The sequence below is a fragment of the Desarmillaria tabescens genome (genome assembly GCF_030435595.1).
Source record: "Desarmillaria tabescens strain CCBAS 213 chromosome Unknown EV420scaffold_70, whole genome shotgun sequence".
Lineage (NCBI taxonomy): Eukaryota > Fungi > Basidiomycota > Agaricomycetes > Agaricales > Physalacriaceae > Desarmillaria > Desarmillaria tabescens.
Genome location: NW_026848369.1, coordinates 200790 through 227190, shown reverse-complemented (window position 1 = coordinate 227190; position 26401 = coordinate 200790). Strand labels below are relative to the sequence as shown.

At 43.9% G+C, this 26401-nt stretch overlaps 5 protein-coding genes across 5 annotated transcripts; 3 read left to right on the top strand and 2 right to left on the bottom strand.

Moving 5' to 3' along the window:
- Positions 1-135: 135 nt before the first annotated feature.
- On the top strand, positions 136-1723 carry EV420DRAFT_1485658 (uncharacterized protein; the record flags this gene model as incomplete). The annotated part of the gene is made up of 7 exons (XM_060470272.1): positions 136-262; positions 375-497; positions 587-638; positions 682-914; positions 969-1056; positions 1491-1531; positions 1581-1723. The coding sequence occupies 7 exons, from the start codon at positions 136-138 to the stop codon at positions 1721-1723; spliced, it is 807 nt and encodes a 268-aa protein (XP_060324005.1).
- A 2906-nt stretch (positions 1724-4629) lies between these two features.
- EV420DRAFT_1650105 (uncharacterized protein) lies at positions 4630-5946 on the top strand (the record flags this gene model as incomplete). Its single annotated transcript, XM_060478415.1, has 5 exons — positions 4630-4676; positions 4746-4955; positions 5006-5245; positions 5308-5599; positions 5653-5946. The coding sequence occupies 5 exons, from the start codon at positions 4630-4632 to the stop codon at positions 5944-5946; spliced, it is 1083 nt and encodes a 360-aa protein (XP_060324004.1).
- A 6146-nt stretch (positions 5947-12092) lies between these two features.
- EV420DRAFT_1650104 (uncharacterized protein) lies at positions 12093-14197 on the top strand (the record flags this gene model as incomplete). The annotated part of the gene is made up of 7 exons (XM_060478414.1): positions 12093-12500; positions 12549-12785; positions 12858-12966; positions 13000-13330; positions 13377-13600; positions 13648-14129; positions 14183-14197. 7 exons carry the CDS (start codon positions 12093-12095, stop codon positions 14195-14197), a joined length of 1806 nt encoding a protein of 601 aa, XP_060324003.1.
- A 1044-nt stretch (positions 14198-15241) lies between these two features.
- EV420DRAFT_1485655 (uncharacterized protein) lies at positions 15242-16188 on the bottom strand (the record flags this gene model as incomplete). The annotated part of the gene is made up of 6 exons (XM_060470271.1): positions 15242-15258; positions 15367-15400; positions 15450-15628; positions 15685-15719; positions 15826-15935; positions 16177-16188. 6 exons carry the CDS (start codon positions 16186-16188, stop codon positions 15242-15244), a joined length of 387 nt encoding a protein of 128 aa, XP_060324002.1.
- A 4489-nt stretch (positions 16189-20677) lies between these two features.
- On the bottom strand, positions 20678-21141 carry EV420DRAFT_1650103 (uncharacterized protein; the record flags this gene model as incomplete). Its single annotated transcript, XM_060478413.1, has 3 exons — positions 20678-20913; positions 20971-21052; positions 21115-21141. 3 exons carry the CDS (start codon positions 21139-21141, stop codon positions 20678-20680), a joined length of 345 nt encoding a protein of 114 aa, XP_060324001.1.
- Between the last annotated feature and the right edge of the window lie 5260 nt (positions 21142-26401).

The window sequence follows — 26401 nt, the reverse complement described above, 5'->3', positions numbered from 1 at the left end:
TCCCTTTCTGAGATTGGCAACATTGATATTCTTCAAGAAGTCCAAGGTTTCTTCTGTTTTCTTCCTTCATTATGAAATGGTCTTTTAATACGCTGCACTACCCCAGACCATCACCGGCGCAGCTCCAACGACACGATGGAGCAACTTCACGTCTCTGTTTCCTTACGTGAAATGTATGAAGAAGGCCTTTTGGAGGATGGTCGCATCTTGAACGCTTTGTCTCTACCTTGCAGCACTTCATACAGCGGTCACCTTTACAGTCGTAAGGCACAATTTATCTCGTGTTTGCTAAAATGGTGATGTCTTTTAGGATTGTTTGAGTCACATACGAGCATTCGAACAGACGTCTGACCTACCTGAGGACATCTATACAGCGGAGTATCCTGTCTCGGTGACAAGTTTCTGGTTGGTTGCCAGAAAGGAGCCATTAGTTACATTCATCCAGATTGTTTTGGTGTCGGTACCATCATTGAGGTTCTTTGCAGGCGGAAGTTGTGGTACGTGTTTAAGCATGGTGGATGTAATAATAGACAGGACAGCCGTATCGATGAGTACATTAATGATTGGGCACCTGGATTTATTCCAGATCCAGAGGAATGGACTGCAGAGGTTGTCTTGCTTGAACCTGGTTCTGCCTTGTACGTCATCATGCCCTATCTGTCTTGAAATGCGCTAACACAGATGCAGCTACATGCATCCCAACACTCACCATGCAGTGGTGACCCTGGAGAATTCCATCGTAAAAGGTCACCATTTCTACTCCACGGTCACACTCTCGAAAACTGTCTTGGGCTGGGTTCATACCTGTATGCTCGGTTATACTATTACAAACATTTTGCATGTTGAGCTCCAGGAGGTTCTCCTTCGTATGATGTGCTACTTTGGTGCAGTGATCAGTGATCAAGGACCTGAAAGTAAGTAAAAATCTCGCAGTGACTGTCCTTCTGGTCCTGATAAATGGTATCAAGATCATGACACAGATATTCCCACCATGACAAGAGATGGACCTCTTGACTTCATTGCGTTAGGAAATCTCTGTCTATTTGCACCTGCCTTGTACGCCTGTGTCACTGAGACCGAGGGAGAATCGAAACCTGCAATTGCCATGGCAGCCGGCGCATACATATCCACAATACAGTGTTTGCAGATGAAATATTGTCTGGTTTTTTCTCGATGATGACAAAGATGTTGCTGTGCAGTCCCCGGAATCAATGATTGCGTGTCAATGACCGGGTCACCTGAGTGTTGGGTCCCTGGATATCGCTGATTTTGCTAGGAGCTCTGCTGCTCATTTCAGGCGATCTTGATTCTTTACGCTGAGACGGCTTTGCAAGCACAGAGGGCTTTAGGACAACATGAATCGGTCTTGTTCGATACTGAGATGTTTCAGCAAGATATTAAGGATGCCATGGAACCTATTTGCAGATGGAGCTATCATCTGAGTTCCTCAAGGCTTAACAACGCCGGAAGATGAAGGTTTTGCTCCTTAGGCCAATATTTTTGGTTCGGCCCAAAATGGCTGAAGTCCTACGTACGTGAGGGTGGTTTCCTATCCTGACTGGGTCTGACCTGTTGCATAGAATCTGATGCCCTGGAGGATTGGTCGGAAACCGTCGACTATGATTGTCTGATGGTGAAGAAGAGGGACCCTAAGGACGAAGAAGACTACCCCCCAACCAATGTTTCAAACATAAATGATGGGATTCAAGTGGCATGGATATGACCGGGGATGATGATGATTCAAGGACAAGTCAGAATCGACATCAGAGAGAGATTCTAATGCTGGCTCAGAATACAGGCCTGGACTCTGAGTGTCTTTAATGAACAAAAGTATAAATACCTTGTCAAAACATTGTGAATTGTTCTATGTGAAACGGTGTGATTGTATGTGATGTCTCAGTATATTGGTTGATGTTTGGTGATTGTGGTCTTAGCCGAAGGTGAAAGTTTCCCTATCAGATGTGCTCAGTTGTGTGAAATTTTTCTGTTTCTGAGTGTGATTTCCTTCACGGTTGCAGTGGGAAAGCTATGATTGATCTTGAATCATTACATAATGATGTCCAAACCTCCGAGTTTCCTCCGAGCTGTAGACGATGAAATGCCTAAGTGACTCGGGTTTCTTATCGGCTTTCCTCACCCTTGCGATAATCATTCCTTCCTCTCCGCTGCATGTCACTCGGGCCTGTAAACATATCTTCGATTGTAAAGATGGAACTTGGTTGTAGTGGTGGAACTGCTCGACGTCCTCTTCGTCGTTTGGCGAAGGTAAAATGCTGGTTCTGCCATCGATGAAAATAGACATTACTCCATATCCTAGTAACACCATCGGCAAATCGGATATTTTATGTTCTAGGTATCCTTGTTACCATGTCGCCGGTCCCGTAATACTTATTGGTCTTAACTTGAAAGAAATGTTTTGTTACCTTGCTCCCACAGGGGAGTCGAGAGTTTGTCTTAGGCATTACAATGTACTATCTGCTGTATGGGTATCCAGGAAGCGTGATAGCTCTCTCAAAAGGATGGAAGGTCGGTGCACTGCCGACATCCGTAGGTCTTCTGAGATAATTGCCAGCATAGGATAGGGTTACAGCAGTTTTCATAAATATGCGGAATCCCTGTTTTGAAAAATCTGTGTGGTCCTATTTACACCCCATGTCGGCCTGGTAAGAGAAGCACTCATGATCAGCACTCAGCTTTGAGGCAATTTTATCGTCTTGCATTCAGAACGCGCATTTATATCCTATATTGATCTTATATCATTTGTTTTCTGGGGATAATTACCACTGGAATATATATGCCGACATAGTATGGTCAAATTACAGACTTGCAATATAAAGAATTGCCAGGAGTGAAGACAGTCATGGTCTGACAGACTGATATCAATACCGCTGTGGAGATGCAGAGTCCGACAATGGATGCATGTCAGCACCTCAGCATGGCATATCAGCCTATCTTGCAAAAGAATGTCACTGCAGTCTATGAGGCAAACATTAAATGGACCGAATCCAGGAGTTGAAGACTCAGATGTTGAATGTTGGTTCTCAAGGTTTGTCTCGCTCCTGCCTGCATAGTACATCGCAACCATATGATATGCCACAGGAGTTGGGTACAGCTGATAAATATCTTCTACACCTTTAGAAACCTGACAAGGGCATCGCAGAACAGATGGTACTGTTTCGGGGCATGGTAGTGGTGGAAAGAGAGAAGGCCGGGGCCCTGCGATCCAAATACAACCACATAACTTTTTCAGAACTGGAATTCCACATAATTATGAAAAGCGCTATAATGGGAGATTCAATGATGGCGATCAGTCTTTACATAATTCCGGTTCGGTAAGTACAGTCATCACCCGGTCTATTGTACAGGCAAATTTCTGCAACATTTTTAAGCTTCCCTCAGAATTCTTTCATTCTATAAAGCAATTCACATTATTTAGCATATGCTCAAGAGTATATATTATAATTTTGAGGTGATTCAATGGTGATTTGATGGTGTGGTGAAATTTTTTGTCCAAAGTCCCAAATTACCAGCTACCGGGACTTTTGTACACTGGATCCCATGCACCAAATTTGGGCCATGGTTTCCTGGTTTGGATGATTTTCTCACAGCTCTGACCAGTCGTTTCACCTATAACACCACAGCAACTGATCTTTGACCCATGGCCCCGCAGGACAATTTCATCCTTTTAACTTGAAAATCAATTTTAAGCGTTAATATATGCACCCCACTGCCTTCACCCTTTCTCTAAACCTATATTGGTGTTTTGCCAAAATTCATACTCTTCACTATTGATTTCTTCCTGACTGATACATGGACTCTTACCTTGATTTTTGTTAGCCATATGATAACCTATATGGTATTCCATCAAAAATAAAATTGAGGTTGTTTGAGAGTGAAATAAGAAGTTATATTGAAATGTACAAAGAAGTAGTGGTGTTCAATAGACTGTACCAGATGACGAAAGCCAAACGAAAAAGCACGTTGAAGTATATCCTATCTGAGTTGTCACACAAATTTTAACATCTTCCACATTTTTGATATCAGTGTGATGTATGACTGAATTTCCATAATAAAATGCAGGTCTGTGCAATGGCCTAATGGGTGCAAAGTATTGAAGTTAGGTGTATGAACTCAATCAAGCTTATTAATTGCACGATGTACACTATTACTGGCCCAAAAAATGACACATTTCTTCCAATGAATACAAAGAAAGTATTCAATTTTAAATATGGTGAGGGTTTATATAATGTTGTCTGAAAAACTACTAAAGGATCTTCTGCGCATATTGAATGCTTTAGTTTTGGAACAGTTAAGAATTAGTAGAGGAGCTCAATACTATAAAGTGAACATATGTAGGGAGTTCACAATTAACATAATACCGTTTCTAGTTGCATCAAATCATTTTCTCCCTTCACTTTAACCCCTCCTCTTCTACCTGTGTATGCTCCATATGTTTCTCCACGTTCTTTGCCCTTCTATAGAACTCCAAAATTAGAACAGAATGACAGTCATGTGGGCAATGATGTCAGATAGATCACAAAGATGTGGCAACATCTGATAACAATCTCTTTTCCATACTTCCACCAGCCCGCAAAATGACATCTGTTATTGGTGCGGATGCTCACTATTATGGATCAAGCACTTTTACCTTGCAAGCAACCCCTGCACGCCCAGAGGTTTTGAAAAGGGGGGCTTCCAAATCGCAGCCAGCTGACATCACAAAAGGCATGACTGATATGAAACAGAACCTACGAGACCTCACTCTTGTTCCAAAGGCTGCTGAAGCCTCCCCTCCCCCCATCGCCATTTCATGATGCTCCTCTCGAGCTACGAGGCTGGCTGAAGGGTCTGGATGATTGTCTTCCTGGTGAAGTGTATGAGAAAGTTCTTGACTCCGAAAGTCAGTCACGGATGGAGGAAAACTTTGAGAATGTATCTGAAGCAGTTCATGGTTGGTAAGTACCTTTGCCATTTTATTTTATGGAGGACCTCACATTTTAGTTAGCTGGGAATTTCTCAAAGACAAAGTAATTGTTACAATTCCTTGTGTCACCCACGATTCCACACTAGATACTATTGCAGCAGCATTACATGCTAACTGGCATGCCACCATCGGATTGAGGATCCTAGCTGGCACTCATATCCCTCTCTCTGAAGGCCATTGGAAAGGGCCAGATATTCTCATATTTGACCGGGGACTGAATTGGGAGGACCCAAAAATCTTCCAATCGATTACAACTGGCCGGTAGTCGTATTCGAGGTTGCTTACTCCGAGTCGAAACCCAGAGTCAAAAAGGATATCCTTAGACTCATGTTCGGCACACACGGCAGAGCACTGATGGGCATAGCCATCAAGTTGAAGTACAATGACGAAAGGCTCATCAGTGTCGAGATCTTCGTGTATTATTTCTCAGGAGAAGGCAACTTCTTTCCTGAAGAAGCGGAGCCATTTAGCGCCGGTGAAATCTATGTCAACCAGGACGGGAAATTGTATCCTATTTCAGAGAGGCACAAGGAAGACAAGTTGTTCCAAATGGTCTGTGCAGAAGTAAAAGGCAAAAGGCATTTTTATGAGTGCTCCTTGGCCAGTAATTGGATTGTAAGATTTTTTGTTGCTCCTGTGCTGTCCAATTGTTTATTTCTGGCCTCCAGATTGATGACAATCACCACAGTTCCAAAGAAGACCTCGTAATCCCACCCGATTTTTTGAAGCATGTACCTGATAGAACAAAAATGGTTATATCTGCTGACAGCCTCTGGTCCGATCTCAAAAAGGGATACCAAATGACCGGATACTTCAATTCGGTTTTCGAGCATTTCAAGAAAGATGGTATGCCTGGTAACGAGTTAAAAATCACCTGCAAACGACAGGGATTGCATGATGGGGATGTTCACAGGAGTGATGGAAGTGAAGAGCAGGTGAAGAAGAAGGGAAAGCACCATTAGTTCATCTTTAGTTTTTACACATTTGGAATTCTAGTGTAGTTATCTTCACGCAAATATCTTTTGTATATGTAACAGTCGCTGCAAATATGTTACCATGCCAATAATGTGATATCAGGAATTTGAGAATAGATGAAGCTTAAGTAGCAGTCGTCATTGTGGTCAAAAGGCTTCAAAGGTGTAAGCGCTGTAAACGTAGTAGGCAATCAGGCCGGGTATACACCGAGTTCGACTTTTCAATAAATCCTGCCTTTTCCTTACAGATGCATAAGGGTCCAGACTGTTCTTGAGTACACGGAACCTGTGTTTTCATCACGATTGCCAGACCCAAGGTACGAGGGTCCCGGCAACCCGACTATGACACAGGTCTCTGGCTTGTTGAGGCCCACCCCAAACCTGGCTTTTTACTTGGGATATTGGTTGGACCTCTAAGTTGAAGGCAAAGCATTTTGATTATTTTATTAGAATTCTCCTACTTGTATGAGTTATGGTAATCTCTCTGGGGAGAGTGTAAGAGCAATGAAACAGAAGCTCCGTTCTCCCCAGGGTCTTATAAATATGATGAAAAGGGGTAGCTGATCATGTCAGTGTGAATCCCATGGAAGCAGGATGCGTTAAACCTCTGGTGCTGCCGATGCTCTGAACCGTGACTTCCTGTTGGGATTTGGCAACCCGGCATCATGCCGAAGTTGCTTATTAAGGTAGAAGTAGTAGGAAAAGCATGGAAAGTTCTAGTAAAATAGTATTTAGTATAAAAGTAGGTACTGTAGAGTAGATCCTCATGCATTTGCAGAGCTCAGCCAAGCGCAATACTATTGGCTTGCTACCGCACATGTAACACTGGGAACGGACCGATACCCCATTTTCCAACACTTCCAGGTAGCGAATATTTGATTATGCAAGGATCCCGGTCCTTCAAGCCAAGTACAGGGTAAGTCCTTATTCTGTGCTCTCGCAGCAATTAGACTTGCATAAAACAAGTTTTAAACCCATTATAAGTAGTCATATCCATAAGTTCAGTTTTACAGCAACAAGAAATATCTGGAGTCGAGATGTGGGTATCAATTGCTTCATTCAGATCATCCATACTTATCTCAATGATATTAGACTTAGGGATGATAAATTATAGTCATATGCAGCTTAGGAATGTGCACCATACTGTTACAGATACAACCGTAGCAATAGGGAGGGTCAGATGTGTGATTATGGGTCAATTCTGGATCGGTTATGTATTCAATTATGGACTTGATTACAACGCCCATGACCGACACTGAATGAATTGGTTTCATGGCGGACAGGGCTTCTGAAGAAGTCCAGCGCATGGTTGAAGGCATAATCGGCCCATAATCGCATAACTGACTCCGTAAATGACAAATTTATGAATTACTTGAATACAAGTATGCGATAGCAGAGCAAGATGGGATCTTTCCCAAGGAGAATAATCTCAAAGTGCTCTGTTATCTCCATGAGTATCTTATCAGTGCTCTACAAAGCAGAGGAACAGCGGTGTGGTAAGACAGATGCGCCAGACGCGTGAAAGGTCCATGGGATATCTTATATGGATAATAGAACTCCACGCAGGTTTTCGCAGAATCGCACTTCAAAACGGAACTGATGATGCATCAGTGTTGCTTGAATCACATGGTGCATGCGACTGCCATTTAGAGCTTTTCCGAACCATGAGGACCTCATTACCTTGCTGAAAAGCAAGGTCAACCCACAGTCATAAATTTTCCTTTTCCGTCGTCTGCCAAAAGCAATTAAGTACAAATAGGTGGCTGTGCTCAATCCAGCAGTCCTCTTCCTACTCTCGCATCTGCCAAAACCAAACAAATACAACGTAGCCGTGCAGCATGTCAAGACTCAGTACTCAGTACTCAGCTGTTTACCATCTCGACTCTATCGCACCTGCAGCACTAGCTTCAAAAAGTCGCCTCGCACATTGAATATTGAACGTTTGAACCTGAACATCTGGGGAATTGCTTAAGAATTGGATCGTGAGCGACTAATACCTTCTCTGTATTTTCCCTTTGCTGATGCTCATGCGTCGCACTTTATAGTCTGTTCCACTTACGAGGACTAGTACTACTCGCTGTGCTGTCCTAGCACAATTAACACTGCATCTGTCCTTCTTGCCATCAACAAGAAGCACACTTTCTAACTTCGTCTCTGGACACTTGCAGAGGGAAAGTCTCCCTTTGGCATCCCATGCTCAATACACGAGAACATTGTACCCAACAAGATCATTATCACGTATATCAGCCCGCAAGACGAGGATTGGTACAAGCTTGTAAAAGGACCACAAGGTGATAGTCGAGGTACTAAAGGAGCTCATCCAGGGGGAAAATACAGGAAAAGGCGAGGCAGAGTGGAAACTGAATGCTTTTCTGGCAGAGGGAATAGCCAAGGATGACCAGGACCATGGAGCTAGGTGTGATCGCCTGGACCACCTATCTCATAAGCCTATATGGGAATGAGCTTGCCCATCTACTGTTCATGGTCCCGATGAAGCTTTCAGCCGCCATCGATATATTATATTCAGGTTTGCGCATGATGCACGCAGTCCAATATGATACTGGTGAGTACATCTGTTAGTGCTCTACGCCATTGATCCTTATCTGTTCACTAGATTCTGCTATTCTCTCCTCCCACTTGCCATGTATCCACCACACCATGACAAATCGACATCAACCCCAACCCAACGACCCATCCCCACGACCCTCCTTCAGTCGGACATTCCCTTCCGATATTGCGTCATCCCCTACCACTCAACGACATCTACCTGTTCCCGCTGCGCTGGTCTTTCAATGGCTAGTAACATGCGTTGTTGGAAAGTAGAAGAGGACGTTGCCTCCTGTCTGGTGCGAGGAGGGAGTGAGTATGCCTGGAGACTGCATGAAATATGACCCCACCCCATCCTGGTGTGTAGGTGTCCGAGTTTTGGCTGGAGACAATGGATCGTCTTCCGGCAAGCAAGACGTCTGTGCCTAGACAATGTATTCAAAACCGGTGAACACACCCATGGCGAAACTTCGCATAGGGTAGGGATGGCAGGTAGTCTTAGGAGGGACTGGTTTTACCTAGACGCCATGTATCGACGTCCGGCAAGCGAGAGCATGGCATCGGGGTATTGCTGGGGATACAAGGAGTATAGGGCTAGGGTAAACTGGACATAGTACGCATGTCGCACGATGTCGACTGTCTTCGTTACTGATTGAGATCCTTTGCATCTAGCTGTTATTGTACACCTCGCACCCCAGCCTCTCCCTGGATGACGACTTTTGCATGGACATGATGTATCGACATCTGGCGAATGAGCACACGGCGTCATGACACCGGTCGGAATTTTGGAATAGATTATGGGTCTGAGTTCGGGGACTCTTATTAGAGATGGTTTGGCACTATGCAGTGTGGATTTTTCAATGTACAAATGATCTGTGAGGTATACGACTGGTATATCGGTGTTCAAAGAAGCAGACGTGCCATGCAAACACTTTGTAACATATTGGTATGACTTACGTAGATCAACCCAACGAGGAATCGTCGCTTTCAGTGTTTCCTTACATGTTTTGAGTCAGGAGCATTGCCAATGAAAAGGTCAACTCGAAAGAGACAGCAATAGGGTTCAAGGACAAGATTCAGCAAGGTCGTACTCGCCTTGGCACGCAGCAGGCACTTGTTCTCAAATGCCATCATACCGTTCTTGGCAGTCATGACCTCCATTTTGCTTCTAAACACATCCATTCGTAAAGACGTTGACACTGTGATTCGGAATCCTGTTACAGTCTCTCAACAAGACAAGGCTATTCAGGAGAAGCGAGCGGAGACCAAGACATGAACCACACAGGATGAGACTTCAACTGCGGTCTCTGAAGCGTCAATCAAGGCGTCGACGGGTTGCCCTCGTGTGTTCTCTATCTTGCCGAAATGCTGAAACCAACCTGTAGATATCCTTGACATTCGAACATCCTGATGTAGCCTGGCTTGCTCGGTTCTTCTATCCTCAGGGGCAAAATGCGAGCTGGCAGCGGAGCATGTTTTGCTGTTCATTTAAGTGCTTCCACAAAATTCGTCTGCCAATTTCAGGTAACCCATCTCAGTCATCTGAACGAAAGAAATGCACGAAAAACCTTACACTTTGTAGATACAAGTGTATTGTCCATGGATAAGCAGATTTCACAAAACCAGCAAGGTCCCACATGCCCCGGCATGCGGCAGGCACTTGTATATATAGATCACTTCGATGTATTAAGAATAATATCCGATGACTAAGCAAGTCATCGAGGCAGATGCTCCATTCCAAATACGTTCAGCCATCGAGGACGGGATCAACACAAGCGTAAAGTTCAGCCATTTTATAAAGAGTAAAGCTTTTCAAATATATACTGATTGTGTCCACTTGGGGCAGTTTGTGTTATCATACGAGTAGTATATTTGTCCGCCGGTGCGGGTTATTACAGGGAACACTAGAAAGGTCGCTATATCTTATACCACAAGGAATAGACAGAATTTTTTTACAAGGTGATTGAAATTAAAATAGAAAGCCAACGAGGAGGTTGATTAACAAGTAGAATAATTGAATGCATTGGTAGGCGAAGCGTGTAGAGTGGATATAAATCATGAACGAGAACTAACGTTGAACCACTGGCATGGCTGGAAAAAGTCTTTAGATTTCCACTAGACACCCACATGAAAAACTGGGATGGAAGAAGACATCATAGGAAGCAGGAGGGTACTAATATGACGGGCAAAAGTCATCTGGTAGATTGTGAGAAAATTTTTGTCAGACATATCAAGATTCAGGATGATATTGTGGCCCCAAAATTTAATTCTATGTGCAGTCGGTATGCGCAAACAGATCACGATGTTCAATGTTCGACACAGCCAGACTTATAACCGTCATGTAACCCTCAACACACTCGTCATCTTCCTTACACAAGGGGGCGATTTATCACCCAGTGATTAGCCAACTTTGATGTACTAAAAATAGATCATAATGACTAAGAAGGTCATTGAGCCCGATGCTCCATTCCAAATACATTCGGCCATCGAGGACGGGATCAAAGCAAGCTCAAGTTCCACCTTTTTATAAGCAGTAAAGGTTTGGATATATGCTGCTAGTTTTAACATATTTGCATCGATCGGTGCCGGTTGTTTCAATGAAAACTAGAAAGTTCTTTATATCTAAAAGACGAGGAAAGAAGTGAGACATACTGGGAAGACGAACTTCGCATTTTGGAGGATCTAAATCACATGCCGTCCACTAGAGATGGGACTACGCAAATTTTATGTAAAATTTCTGCCAAGATTGACCTCCGAAAACATTACCTTATCATGCGCATTCAGGTTTCCCTCAAGTTCTCATTTGTCCGGTGTGACAGTGGGAATAGCAGGAAATGTTTTGCACGCCGATTGAAATGAAAATGAAAAGTGAAAAGAGGAGGCTGATTAGCGGCACAGAATAATTGAATGCAAAGGTAGGCCAAGTGTGTAGAGTGTATACAAATAATGAATGAGAGCTAACATTGAAACACTGGTGAAGGATGGCTGCCTAGCATCTGTGGAATCGCACTTGACTCCAAAACGGCGGAACTGGAATGGAACATGGTCTCAGACTCCCAAGGGAGGTACTAAGATTCAGGGTGAAAGGCATCTTGTAGATTGGGAGAAAACTTATTTCGGAAGAATCAAGATTAGGGATGCACATCATTTTGTGGGAAACATGAGAAACTCTTGTGGCTGACTCCGCAACTTTGAATCGTCCATTCCCATGGTGATCATTTCTTTTCACTAACCAGCATGTTACAAGAACTACACCACTCTGTGAATGCAGCCAACCTTAGTGAGTGTCTTCTTCAAGTCCACAGCAGGCAGACACGTGGAAAACTTGCTTTATTCATGCTTCTGACATATTTTCTTGGAACAGCGGGTTATGGAGCAGCAAAAAAGGCCGAAACCAGGGAATGGCTCAAGAACAGCAGAGCTCATTGGATTGAAAAGGGTGGTCGCAAGGAGGAGCCTTTACAACGGGGAAGGGGCAACTCTTGTCCTCCCCAACAGTTAAAGCCTCGGCAGAAAGTCTGGTTGAAGTCTCCTCTTCCCAATATTCGCCTGGAAGGCCAGCATTCCCGCCTGACTCAATTTTGAAGATGTGCCAGCTCCTGAGTGATCAAGTGACGCAATGGGGTCGGAAGAAATATCCAACCTGCGCATTCCAACTGGAATGGCAACAAATAAGTTGCCCTGTCTACCAGCTCCCAATCATCGATGTCAACCTGTTAACAAGCATTCATGTACCAGACATTCGTGGGGGCTGGCAAAGTCTGCCTTCAATAGACCCAAACCTCCTAGTGTCCGGTCAACAAGGTGATTTCTGCCGTCTCCCAGAAAGGAAGTGGTCTCGGTCTGAGACCTCTTCCTCTATGCACAATGTGTTGAAGAAAGCGAAATTTGATCCATGTTTCTCCTTTTCTCCAACCGGAATCCTCTTACCAGAGGTTTGGGTTCCTCGAACAAATTCCTGTGTCACCTTTGAATACTTTCCGCTTGTGTCCAATGTAGGTTAACCGACCACTTTCTTGTCTCATTGCCTGATTAAAATCTAGCCTGAAGAGCAAGGAAAGCTTGCACTTTTCGAAGCTTGCTACAGGATCCCAACCTGGCTGGATCCAGTCATCCTGTCGATGAAATTCAACGAGGCATTCGAAAATCCTTCTCAGACAATGATGGCTTTTAAGAACGCTAACTTTCACCTATATGATACTTGGGCCTATCCACTGGATTGGTCTTTGAGGTCTCTATCAGAAATCGGTGATATTGACCAAGTTCACGTCTTGGAAGGTGTGGGTTTTCTTTTTCATCGAAAAATGTATCCTAATGTGGACTGTAGGGCATTGACGCTCACGTGAGAGCAGTATGACTATCAAGATGTCTCTATGATGGAGGGATTGAAGAAGGGGGTCGCATTTTCAACTTTCTCTCTCTGCCTGGTCATGATTCTCCCATCAACCACCCTTTACATTCGTAAGCTGGCATTTTTTCCTAAGGTTTTTCTAGTGCACTTTAACTTCATTAGTATCTTGTTGAGCCACATCCATGCCTTTGACAATACGTCCGATCCGGCCAATGAAATTTATAAAAGGGAATATCTGGCCTCGGCGACGAGCTTCTGGTTTGTGGCAAGGAAAGGGGCTACCACCAAGGTTGGGACAGACAGTCTTGGTGTCGCTACTGTCATCGAAGTCCTTTGTGGGTGCCAGATGTGGTATGTTTTCCGACATCGAGAGCCCCAAGAAGTTGAGGTCCAGGGTGAATGGGAACCTGGATTTATTCCGGACGCCAAATTCTGGACTGCAGAGATTGTCCTGCTTGAACCAGGTTCTGTGTTGTATGTCATGCCTTATCTCTCTTGAAATGTGCTGACACAGATGCAGCTACATGCGTCCCAACACTCATCACGCAGTGGTTACCCTGGAGAACTCCATCGTAAAAGGTCACCATTTCTACTCCATGGTCACATTATCAAGAACTGTCTGGGGCTGGGTTCATACCTGTATGTTTGGAGACATGGGAGGTCTTCCATTCTTCGAACTACAGCACATTCTCCTTCAGATGATGATTTACTTTGGTGTTCTGGTTGGTGATGAAGGGCCCGAATGTAAGTAAAAATATGGTGACTCTCCTTTTTGGCCTAACATTTCACAGGCAAAGACTCCCACTTCCCGGGGCTAAATAATCGTGGCATGCTGAATTTTATTGCATTGGGAAACTTTTGTTTATTTCTCCCTGCCTTCAATTCTGGCCCTTTCAAGCACAATGAGGAGGTCACAGTCACCCGTAAGGCAATCAGGGCCTATCTTTCCATCATCCAGCGGCTAAGGGACCATCACTGTTTACTTCTCCTCGACGAACATACCTTTGTCAATTTGCACCCGTTGTCTGCGGTCAGGCAGTTGGACATTGCTGACTTTGCCAGAACATCTGCTGTTCAATTTGCTCATTCACTCATCCTAGAGGGCAGGAGGGCATTTGGCTTGACAGCCTCCATGTTTGAACTGACCGTCAGGGAATGCTTGCCAATTTTCTTGAACATCAACCCAAACTTCTTCAAGATTGACGAGCGTCGGAGGGAAAGCTTGCTACTTACAAGGAGAACTTTTTGGTACAGGAACAGTCAGTGGAAGTTGGTAAGTTGATATTCTGGCCTCAAATTCTTCCTCTGATCAATTTGTCAACCAAGATGTGCATGTGGTGAGTGACATAAAGTTCGCTCTGTGAGGACAAATGGGTGGTCCTGGTTGAAAAAAATATGTCTTCATGCCTAAAGATTGCTACATATTGAATCATTAATAAATATCTTGTGTTTTCCATGTTGAGCCTGCCGCCGACCTCTGAAGCATTTGGTAGGGGGTCTTGCTAAGCTTTCCTCCTGTGAGTGGAGAAAAATTTGCATCACATTGCGACATTAGAGATCACTCAGTGGCAATAGTAAAAGTTCAACTTACACTTTCACGGTCGGCATTTAAAAGAGCCTTTAATCCGCATTCGGCTGTAGTATGACATCATTGTCGCCGACTTTGACTCTCCTAATGCGTCTTTGAGAAGAAACGCTAGACAATTGCTACCCACATTGTCTGCTGTTATGGGTGTCATAGGCAGCCGTGGCATTGAGCTGAACACAGGGAAACTGGCATCTATCTGTCAAACCTCACTGCTCGCAACAAACAGGCTTCCTCATCTAAAGCATCCCTCAACAACTTGTCGGCGCCCAACCTTACAGTTTTACAGAATAAGCAGACAGCAGTCCAAGGACTTCTATCTGATCTTTTACATGTGAGCACTGCCAGACCCTCCCAATATTACATGTAGTATGTCTTTGGGGCACCTGTAGACCAATTTAGTTTCTAATGCTTTCTGTTACAGCAATCGTCGATGCGGATTCTGGAGATCTTACACCGTGGACCTTGACAGACTCTCATGTTGGAAATCCTTTACAAGTGAAGGCAAACGGATGTGGGTGTGCTATTTTTCAGCTATGGTCATATTGTGATGATACGTCTGGTAATGTGTCTATTATTTACGCCTGCTGCACTCTTGCGAACATATCCATTTTCGTGTAATTCCCCCCTATCAGACTAATTTTATCTAGGTCAAACCAATTCCACAGATCTTGTGCGGCTTTTGCGTGAGGTCCACCAGCGGAAGTAGAACAACAACAGCCCCAAAATTCCCCAAGCGAAACTGAACAGGACCCTATTGACCTGTGGGCCAGGGTAAAGTCCAAAAATCAGAAACGCTCCTATAAAGAATACAGTCCTACAGGCAGTCAAGTTAGGTCAATCAGTATTCAAATGTAGATGACACACCCCCAATATAAACAAGCAAAAGGCAAGCTATGTGCTATAGCCATATTGTCAAACCTACCGGAGGCATCTCGGAACCTGTTCATGAGTTGACACTAAGATAAGTTTGTCAATGGGCAAAAGTGGATAACAAATTGGACAAACCGCCTCCATGTATGATACTCGCAAGACTTCTTGGTTCTTCCTTTGCAGTAAAAAGGCAGACATGATGCTTCCGAGAGAAGCAACTACAGAGAAATACAGGAATGTTTTGATCCAAGACATATTAGGCCCGGCATCTATGGACTGTATGGTGAAGATGCCAATGTCTAATGCCACCAACACTGTAGACTTCGGCAAGTGTTAAGTTCTATCAGAACATGTGGCCTGGACCACTTACATAGACAGTAAGGTCGGAACAGGTCTTTTGAACACCTGTAGAGAAAATTTTCCATGCTCGGCATGAGACAATCCCATCACATGCCATGAATTCAATCTCCTGTCGGTGTCTTCGTGGTGCATGAAATAACAGCAGACTGACGAAACGAAACATTCGAGATTCTGCCCCGAGTTTTTCGTGGTGATAGATTGAGACACCTCGGTCCATTCGAACGGCTGGCTCGCCGTGAAAGTTGGCGAATTTTTCTTCGCCTGTGAGAAGAATATTAGTATTGTATTAAAGTGAATGGGTGGGCTTACAAAAATGTTTCATTAAGATAAACATGATGTGATGTTGTCCAGGTGCTTTTGGGATATCACTAATATTGGAAGGCAAGAGTTCCAGCATAGTTTTTAACTCGTCTGGCCCATAAGACGCTGTCGACGTTGGGGAAACCAAACCATCTGGCCTACATTTACTTCTGTGCAAAAGTATATAGCTTTATGTACTAACCTCCAATACCATGGATGATCATATCCCTCAGTTCATCTAGAACATATTGTGTTGTACATGAGACCGAAGGGAACAAAGATCGGTGATGCCTGGGATAAGACCAGATGAGATACAACAAATGTGAAAGATACTCAAATACCAATACTGTGCTTCGACTGCGTACGCTTGGATGTCATTTAATACTTGAAGTGTAAAGCACAAAGAAAAACAATACCAATATGAGCCTCCGATGTGACACCCTTCATGTTGTACCACATCCTTTCCGATGGCTTGATGTCTTCAAGCCAAAATATAACCCTACTTTGATGGTAGGCAAGATAATATTTGCAGAGCTGAGTACCTGAACCATCAGGAACAATATCGAGCACCAGGTCAACATCTTCAGTGCGAAACATTGGCTGGGGATGGCATGGAGTGTTAAGCAGGGAAAGAAGGCTTTGCAAGAAGTTATCGACGCTTTTTAATGTTTGTGGGTGTTGGATATTCACATCGGTAACAACCGTCCAATGCTAGTCCTGTGACTCAGGGTCTACATGTTTGAAGAGGGGAACTCACGACTTGTTTAAGAATGTAATAGTGTGCGCCTTCGGGATGTACATAACTCCTCCAAGGAGTCGAGGAAGGTCTGGAAACTTTAACTTTGTTGAGAAGCTGTATTGAATACAATTCATGAACCCGGCATAGGAGAGCTTTCCCCTTGGTATATTATTGTATTCAATATCGCATAGTAACCTGAACATCGCGCATAAGGAAGATGCCAATACGTGGTGGAGAACACTTTACATTTTAACTCCTCGTTTATACCTGAGGTACTGTATAGGAAGGATCAGAATTAACGTTGGGTGTGAAGTGAAATGAACAGACATTGGAATATCTGGCTTATGCGGTTCCGAAAACAAAATTTTCACCTGTGTATTAGTATTTGCAGCAGATGATTATATCATCAGAACTGACCACTTCGATGACTGGAAATGTCTGTGGCGAAATTAAATGTCTGAGAGGGTGTAACGGGAGCTCCTTTTTAGGATGTCACATCATGGAATACATAAGCAAGAGAGCATTGAGCTCGAGTTCAGTGCCTATGGGAAACGAAGAGATTCATTATTACACAACGTATGTCCTTTTTATTTCTGGACCTCTTTTTCATTTTCATATGTTCTTCCCTGAAGGACTGAAGCACAATTTTTACTCAGTGCCATTGAAAGATGTAGCGCAGAATAAGGAATGTTGGGCGCTTCAAAGTACGATTTGGATATCGCTGTGTACGAGCAAGGCCCTTACGTTATCCCTACGTTAAACTCTCCACTTCTTTACCTTGCTTCAGGTCGGTTTCCGAGGTGCTTTGTGATCACGGAACAGGTATATTTAAAATTGAGTGAGATCAGTGAACGGATGCGCTCACTTTGTCCTTTTTCACCGTTTCAAAGAGTCAAATATTTTCTTCAACGATCTTTTTGGCATCTTCAGATACCGCTGTAGCTTCCTCCTACAAGTGGATACCTTTCAACTTCAGAGAACATAGCTGTTAAAATGTAGGACTGACTCGTAAATGAGGAAGGGAGTGGTCTCGGAGCATTCCAGCCAGCAAATTGGTCCAATGTCCGAGCCCATTTCTATTGTTTTCCTTGAATGTGGAGACGGTGTATGACGAAAGATTTTTAATGATTGGGAATTGTTTTGGGAAAGATGTTCGAAAGAAGTTTAAGTGGGCGCATTTGGCACAGATTTGTGCAGAACCAGCCAGAACAATATTGTATGTGTTAAAGATATCGGTGTCAAGATTCACTAAGCGAAGGGGATTACAATGGCACCCACTGCCTGACAAAAGTACTCATGCTTGTTAAACTCAATTGATTGATTTCCCATATTGATGTACAAAAGCTTATCTTTCGGACAAATGATGCAGAGAAGTCAAATGGCGAGTGCGGTACTTTCAGCCACCCCATTTGTTGACAGGAATGCTCTCTCCGAGGTATTAGCCCTCTTAAATCATTACGATTCTCAAGTGGCGAAGGATATTGTCAGATTTGGAGTTAAATTGGGATGATCTTTCTGGGCATGTGGCTAAGACTCTACCGTCTTCCGAAGTCCTGGAAGAGAGCAATCATTATTGGATGTGATGTCCGAAAGATGATCGGGACAAAGAAATGTCTGTTGGTCCTTGCCTGCCGGACTGGTAATTAAGTCAAGCTAAGACCCTCCAAATGTTGGGTATTTTTGGATATTCAAATATGGGAGTCATTTCTGAAGCTAGGTAGACGTCTGTTTTCACATACAACGTTGTGGCACATATTGTCAACCTGTGTTTTCCTTCCCACTTGTACAATTGAAATGCACCCCATCTGGAACCTGTCATGCATGGAATCTAGGTGAAGCCCGTCTGTCAAAGTCAAAAAGGATACGTTGTCAAGGCTGCCCTGCATGCATGAGTCAGTATTCTCTACCGCTGCTTCTCTGTCGAATCTTCTACCGAGTTCTATGTAATGGCGCTCCGCCCCCAAGTGGATGAGATGATGATAATGTCACGTTTAATGTGTCCTAAGGCTCTCTTGCGCTGTATGCTACTACGTGGGTGTATCTAAGTGTATGTTTTCTATAAACATTTTTATAGAGCTATACTGACCATCTTTACCCCTATAGATACAGGCAACCGCACCAGAATATTTCAATGCGGCTCAATACTTAATCTACAGATCAATAGAATGGAAAGATTTTCAAGAGTATAATATTCACTGTGCATGTACAAAGCAGATATATCTAATACATCTCTACTATGTACTCTCCCCTCCGATGTAAGGAACATTGGCAGCAAGCATTGTGCTAGAACGTGAACGGAAGGTTTACTTGCGTATCAAGCTCAATTTCGACATATCATCTAGCATAGCATAAGTACAGGTTACTTGTCGCAAGATGCCAGCTCACATTGGGACTCATAAAGCACAAGAGCAGAAGGGAAGGTAAACGAAAGGGTAACAGAAAAACATACCTGCCAACCAACTCACTAGTTGACTAGTAACCAAAGCCTCGGAGAGCGAAACAAGCCACACTGTTCCTGCGGTAGGCAAGATCAACATTAACTCTACAAGGAGAGATGTGATACGCACCAAGACCGTCCCATCCGGCCTTATCGCGAGACTAGGGTTGACTGCTGTCACAATAACCTGCACATGGTATCAGTAAGCTGAGAAAACGGGAAAGGATGTTCAATTGCACACCTCGTTACCAATGTCTCCCGCTATCTGTTACCCTAAGCTCTTTAGGTATTCCATGGATCCATGCAACTCCCAAGGTCCAGCCCAAGTTTGTGTAGCAGAAGTAAATAGCAGATGTATGAAGACGGGCAGAGAGAAGAGAGGGGAGACTCCTGCATAGCTCCAGATTTGAGATGTTAAAATAATGTCGTCCAATATCAATGAGGGTCGCGTGATGAGATCCTACAGATATCTTATGTAGCAGATAGCTTGGAAGAATAGTAAAATGGAGTTACCAAAGTACCACACTGTACCAATGGGAGGACAATGAAGGGATGGCATGGAAGAAGTGAGAGTTGAAGAGCAATGATTAAAATGAAAAACTGCGACAAGTTCAACGTACATGTGACCCTATGGCATGATTACACAGACCACTTCTATTTCAGGAACATACTTGATGCTCTTGACTCGAAATTGTTGTTTCGCCTTTTGTACATCCTCAGCTATATAATCCTAGCTCTTGACTAACACTCTCCTAGACTTAGACTGACATATTTATATAAATTTGATGTTTATAGATGTATAATGGTATAGGCTGTCAGTGCACACAAAATCCCCTATACCACCTTATACCCTCTACATGAATGTGAAATTGCTGATGACCGATGGCCAAGACACAGCCAGGATCCTTTGCCAGGTAATACTTGCATAGCCTATATCTGAAGTGCACCAAAACGGACACCAGACTGTAAAAAGGATGTCAATCTGAAACAAATTGGGAAAGATGGCAATCAAGGATATACATTTATAACTGCAGAGGATTCAAAATTTGAATAACGGGGAAGTTTCCGGGGTCATATTACTGTATATAGTAGCAGTAAGCACATACAAATACCGGTTATTGCGGTAACCGGAGTGTACCAGTCTTGTATTCCATAGTTCGATGAGGAATTCCGCGATGAGACTGAGTATCGGGTGAGGTTGTTTTGTTGGAGATTTCCAGAGTATCGTGATATGTGGCGAAAACTAGGCTGGTAGACCCAAATACATATTTTCTGTTAACTCAGCGACCTAACTCGATTTAGTACGCAGTACGCGACCAACTGTCCCGGGCCGAAGGTCCGGAATCCATCTCTGTCTTTATCCATCACCATGACAGACGGCGTCAAGCCATTGAAACCACAGCAAAGCTCAAGTGCGACCCCCTCAAGCTCCCTTTCTACACCACCACCTCCATATACTCAGGATGTCGAACGTGGAGTGAACGAGACTAGCTGTTCATATCAGCAGTCGGTTACTGTTCTTTCATCTTATGCAACATTCGTCTCATTGTCTTGTTCGCATTCACAGGAAACTTCACTGAATTTGTCACTCCACCAGAGGTCACGTCGTGAGTCACTATTTGCTTTCATGCTGGACGACACTGAAATCCTGTCAAGGCTCGCATTGGCGAATCCAGCTTCGGTACCATCCATTTTGAACATCGTAACAGACATGAACGTGAGCGTTCCTGGAACAGCGGAGGCAAAGGCAAAGAGCGTCGACACTTTTTAACAAGAATTATAGGGCAGTCATCCCAAATTCAAGAAAGTATCGCGCTTACGTTCATGCTTGACAATAGCCGACTCTCCAGGAGAAATGACTGCAAAAGCTGAGTCACCAATGTCTTCCAAATAAAACATAGCCTGCAGAAAACCGCTGAATGGGCTGCCTGACAGTGGATAAATTAGACTGGGGAAAACCCTACCTTTATCCCAGTGAGCGGAACGGGCATGGTGAATTCTGCATTATCCACATGCGTGGATGTGTTGCCTTGCGTTATCGCTCCTGCATTTGCATTTGCGTTCAAACGCATGCGTTTCCTAAAAAGGCAGTTGCATTAGTTGAAATGTGTTTGCATTTGCATGCGTGACATCCTTGCGTTTCACCTGCAGACGTGTCATGGCGTGATGCAACCCAATCCCTCATGCCACGACGGGAGCCTGTCAATTTGAGATCTTGTTAGAATATGGATTGCTATTTTTAGATGTCAGAGCTTGCTTGAATATTCTCGCTCATTCTCCCCATATTCCCTGGATGCACTCATTTTATCAGTGATACCGTCATACATTCTAGTACATTCTATGTATTCTAGTAGTATAAAATCCTTGTAGTTAGTACAGCATTGCTAGCACAATTGCTGTGAACATTAGTTCAAGTTTCCACCCACTTGTGAACCACGAGTTCTTGCACAGATCTTGCCTCAAAAATTTCATGGGTATCCTCGTAAGTCTCAGTGATGTACTTGAAAGATGTCTCCCTAATGCTTCTAATTAACAGAAAAAAATTAGGCGTGTGATAGGCACCTGGCTGCTGGAAGCGGATTCGGATTCCAAGGATTTTTGACAAAGAGGAGCTGGAGCAGTGGCATAAGATGGAACAAGAGAAGGAGGAGGAAAGAGAACGAGTGCAAACAGCCACACATCCACGACCCAGAATGCTGTCAAATGGTACCGGAAAGCGTCAGGCTGAGGCTGATTGTTGGGATAGCAATCCCGAGTTAGTGCTAGAATGCACTCGAAGCTTCGGCATGACTAAGCAGCATAAGCATTTAACTGCAAAAGTAGATATACAGAGTAATTCGTAGTAAGTTCTAGAAGTAGTACAACATGTATTTAAGTACGATGCCTCTCCCTTGAGAGGCTAATTAATTCTCTCTCACACACATTCTCCTCTGTACTTCCAACAGGTTATGGGCCCCGGCTCTAACTGAACTACTTACCTCATTACCTACTTCGCACTTTTGTACATTACATACACATACAGAACCACATGGAAAGCCAGTCCATTTACAGAATTGACCCCCTTAAGGGCCCGGAAAATTACCCGACATGGAAAATCAAAATGATCGATATCCTAACTGATTTAGGTCTAATTGATTACGCAGACGGAAGCATCAAGGCCCCGGCAGAAGCGGCACTGGTGGCAGATTGGAAGAAGAGCGATAGGAAGGCTCTTTCGACAATAAGGTTGCGGGTTTCGGATGGCCCACTGGTGTATATTGCTGGTTCGAAGACTTCAGAAGAAGCATGGAATGCTCTAAAAGACATGTATGAGTCCAGGAGACCCATGGGAATTGTCCTTGTTAGAAGGAGATTCTTTAGAGCTCAGTGTGAAGAAGGGGGAAACATAGAGGAACATATTAGGACTATGAGGTCCTATCAAGAGGAGCTGGCATCCCTCAAGCAGAAAGTTGAGGAGGAGGACTTCTCTATTACACTGCTTACATCACTCCCAGAATCGTGGAATTCATTCATTTCATCAGTGGACACTGCAGATTTGAAAGATTCCTACAAATTGATTTCCTGAATTCTCCAGGAAGACATCCGATTACGAGAAAAGACTTCTGATCCGACCACAACACTTGCAGCACATGGCAAGAAGAAGTCCAACTCAAAAATCACATGTTACAGATGTGGAGAAGCTGGTCACATCAGGGCAAACTGCCCAAATGGAAAGAAGAATTCTGGAAAGTCATGGAAGGGGAAAGGGAAGGGCCAGACCCAGGCACATGTTGCCAAATCGGATTCAGATGAAGAAGATTATGCATTTGCACTACAGACACTGCACTCGTTATGCTTGCAGGGTCATCATGGCTGGGGGACTCAGGAACAACTAAACATATAGTCAAGAACAGATTACATTTTTCTAACTATGTTGAGACCCCAGGACACGAAGTTATTGGTGTAGGAAAGTCAAAAGGCTTGGGAAGAGGAACAGTAAAGATTAAAATGGTTGAAGGGGATGAGACCACTTCAGTTACACTGAAGGATTGTATTCACTGTCCCGAGGCACCATTCAATCTTATTTCGCTGGGGCGCATCATGGATGCTGGGTTTGAACTCAAATTCAAAGGATCCCGGATGGATATTATCTCACCGCATGACAAGACAATTGGTCATGGAGATAAGATTTCGAAGCTGTATAGCCTTGACATCATTGCGCCAGAAATAACTCAAGCCCACGTGATAAAACCGGCCCGATCGTGGCAGATGTGGCACTGAGTGATGGGCCACTTAAATATGGGATCAGTAAAGAGACTATTTAGAAAGAAGATGGTCAAGGGTATGGATGTGGATGAGTTAGCTGAGCCCCAGAAGGATTGCAAAGCCTGTATAAAGGCTAAGCACCATGTTGAGCCATTTCCACAAGAAGCTCAAAGGGAATACACAAGAATAGGTGAAATGACATTTTCGGACCTATGGGGGCCAGCCCGAACTCAGGGTATCCATGGAGAAAGATATTACATAAGCTTCACAGATGGCAAATCCCGGAGGACAATGTTGTATTTTCTGAAGTCAAAAGAAGGTACGGAGATCAAAAAGAAATCCAACAGTACCAGAAATACATCAAAGTCCACAAAGGGGAGGACCTGAAGTTTATGAGGATTGATAATGGGAAGGAATACCTCCATGGCAATGGCATTCAGTTGGAACTGACTGCCGCATATTCTCCACCCCAAAATGGAATTGCGGAGAGAGTCAATCGGACCCTTGTGGAGCATGCATGTGCCATGCTAGAAGAACATCATTTGCCGAAATTCCTATGGCCCGAGGCAGTGGCATACACCATGTACCTGAAGAACTGATCACCGACTAAGGCCATCAAGAATGATCTAACCCCCGAAGAAGTGTTTTGGGGCACGAAACTGGACATTTCAACACTCCAGGAGTTCGGAGCAAAGTGCTGGGTGTTGCAGCAAGATAACAAAAGGTCAAAACTCGACCCGAAATCAAGGGAATTCATTTTTACAGGTCTTACAGATGAATCTAGGGCCTGGAGATATTATAATTCTCAGACCAGACAGATTCAGACCTCAAGAAATGTTATATTCCTTGAAGACAACACTAAAGAGCCTACAGACAATGATTATATTGTATCCCACCCTTCATTGCTCGAGGGGGAGTTAGGGAACAATGTCGAGCAGACTCCAGGTGGAAATGATGACATTTCCGATGATTCCGCGGCTGCCGAAATTGCTGAATCAAAAGGGGAAATGCCCCTTGATGCCCTGGCAACCAAATCAAAGCTTCCCATTTGGCGTGGGAAGGCGATCGAGCCACGTACCAAATCAGTCCGGATCGCATCAATCAATCAACCAAGTTACCGGTTGCTCAATAATCCAGCTGCAAGAGGCACGAAATCGCCGGAATTGCAGCGTGAAATGTCACAGGAACCTTTGGAAACTGCAAATATAGCAGCAGACTATGCATGTCTGGGGGAGACTGCAGATAACCTCAGTGATGAGCCATTAAGCCTTGAAGAAGCTAAAACAAGGCCAGATTGGCATCATTGGAAGAAAGCAATGGATGAAGAATATAATCTATTGACCTCTCTGGGTACATGGCAGTTAGAGGAATTACCCCAGGACAGATCACTTGTAAATTGCAAGTGGAGTTATAGATTAAAAAGGGATGGTGATGGGAAAATCACCAGATACAAGGCCAGACTTGTTGCGAAAGGATTTTCGCAGGTTCCCGGCATTGATTTCTTCGAGACATATGCACCCAGTTGTCAGGTTGGACACATTCCGCCTACTTATGGCCATTGCCGCACAAAGAAACTTGATTATACATGGAATGGATGTCGTCGGAGCTTACTTAAATGGAAAGCTCAATGAATCCATTTACATGGCTCAACCGCCAGAATATTCTGATGGAAGTGGCAAAGCAGCACACCTCAAATTGACATTGTATGGACTCAAGCAATCTGGCCGAGTTTGGAACAAAAAATTAAACACTACATTTTTGGGACTTGGATACATGAGATTGATCAGTGATCAATGTGTATACATCAGACAAGCGAAATCAGGCCCCATAATTATAGCTGTGCATGTAGATGACATGACATTGCTTGCCCAGGATGATGAAACCATGTCTAACATGAAAGAAGAACTTAAGAAGAAGTTAAATGTTACAGACATGGGGGAGATTCAACATATATTGGGCATGAAGATAGACAGAAATTGGGAGATGGGCACTATTACCTTATCCCAGAAGGCATATATTCTCAAGGTACTCGAGAGAATGGGCATGAAAGACTGTAAACCAGTCAAAATGCCTATGGACCTGAATGTACGGCTAGAGAAAATCCCCGAAGGAGATTCCCGAGGCATTGACACAGCCACCAGGCAGTATTACCACACCGGTGTCGGATCTCTGATGTATGTGGCAAATGGATCCCGGCACGATATTGCACATGCTGTCACAGAATTAAGCAAATATGTGCAGGATCCAGCTGCTGAGCATGTCACAGCCCTCAAATGAGTTTTCCGTTACTTGAAGGGGACTCTAGACTTAGGAATTACATATGGAGGGACTACAGATGAACTGATACCTTATTCAGATTCAGACTGGGGAGAAGACAGAACAGATAGAAGATCAACATCTGGTTATGTCTGTACCTATGCAGGGGGAGCTGTTACTTGGAGTTCAAAGAAACAGCCCACCGTAGCCCTATCCACTATGGAAGCAGAGTATATGGCCCTTGCGCACACAACTAGAGAAGTAATATGGTTGCGAGCGCTTCTAACCGAATTAGGGTTGCCACCTGATGGTGCAACTACTATTATGGTCGACAATCAATCAGCGATCAAATTCGCTGAGAACCCAATATTCCACACGCGATCAAAACACATTGATATCCATCATCATTTTGTTCGCGAGCGCATGGCTTCAAATGAAGTCAAAGTTCAGCACTGCACCTCAGAGGAGAACTTAGCAGATATATTCACTAAAGGACTACCAAGACCATTACATGAATATTTATCTGCAGGTATTCTAGGGACTCGGAATTGAGGGGGAGTGTTGGGATAGCAATCCCGAGTTAGTGCTAGAATGCACTCGAAGCTTCGGCATGACTAAGCGGCATAAGCATTTAACTGCAAAAGTAGATATACAGAGTAATTCGTAGTAAGTTCTAGAAGTAGTACAACATGTATTTAAGTACGATGCCTCTCCCTTGAGAGGCTAATTAATTCTCTCTCACACACATTC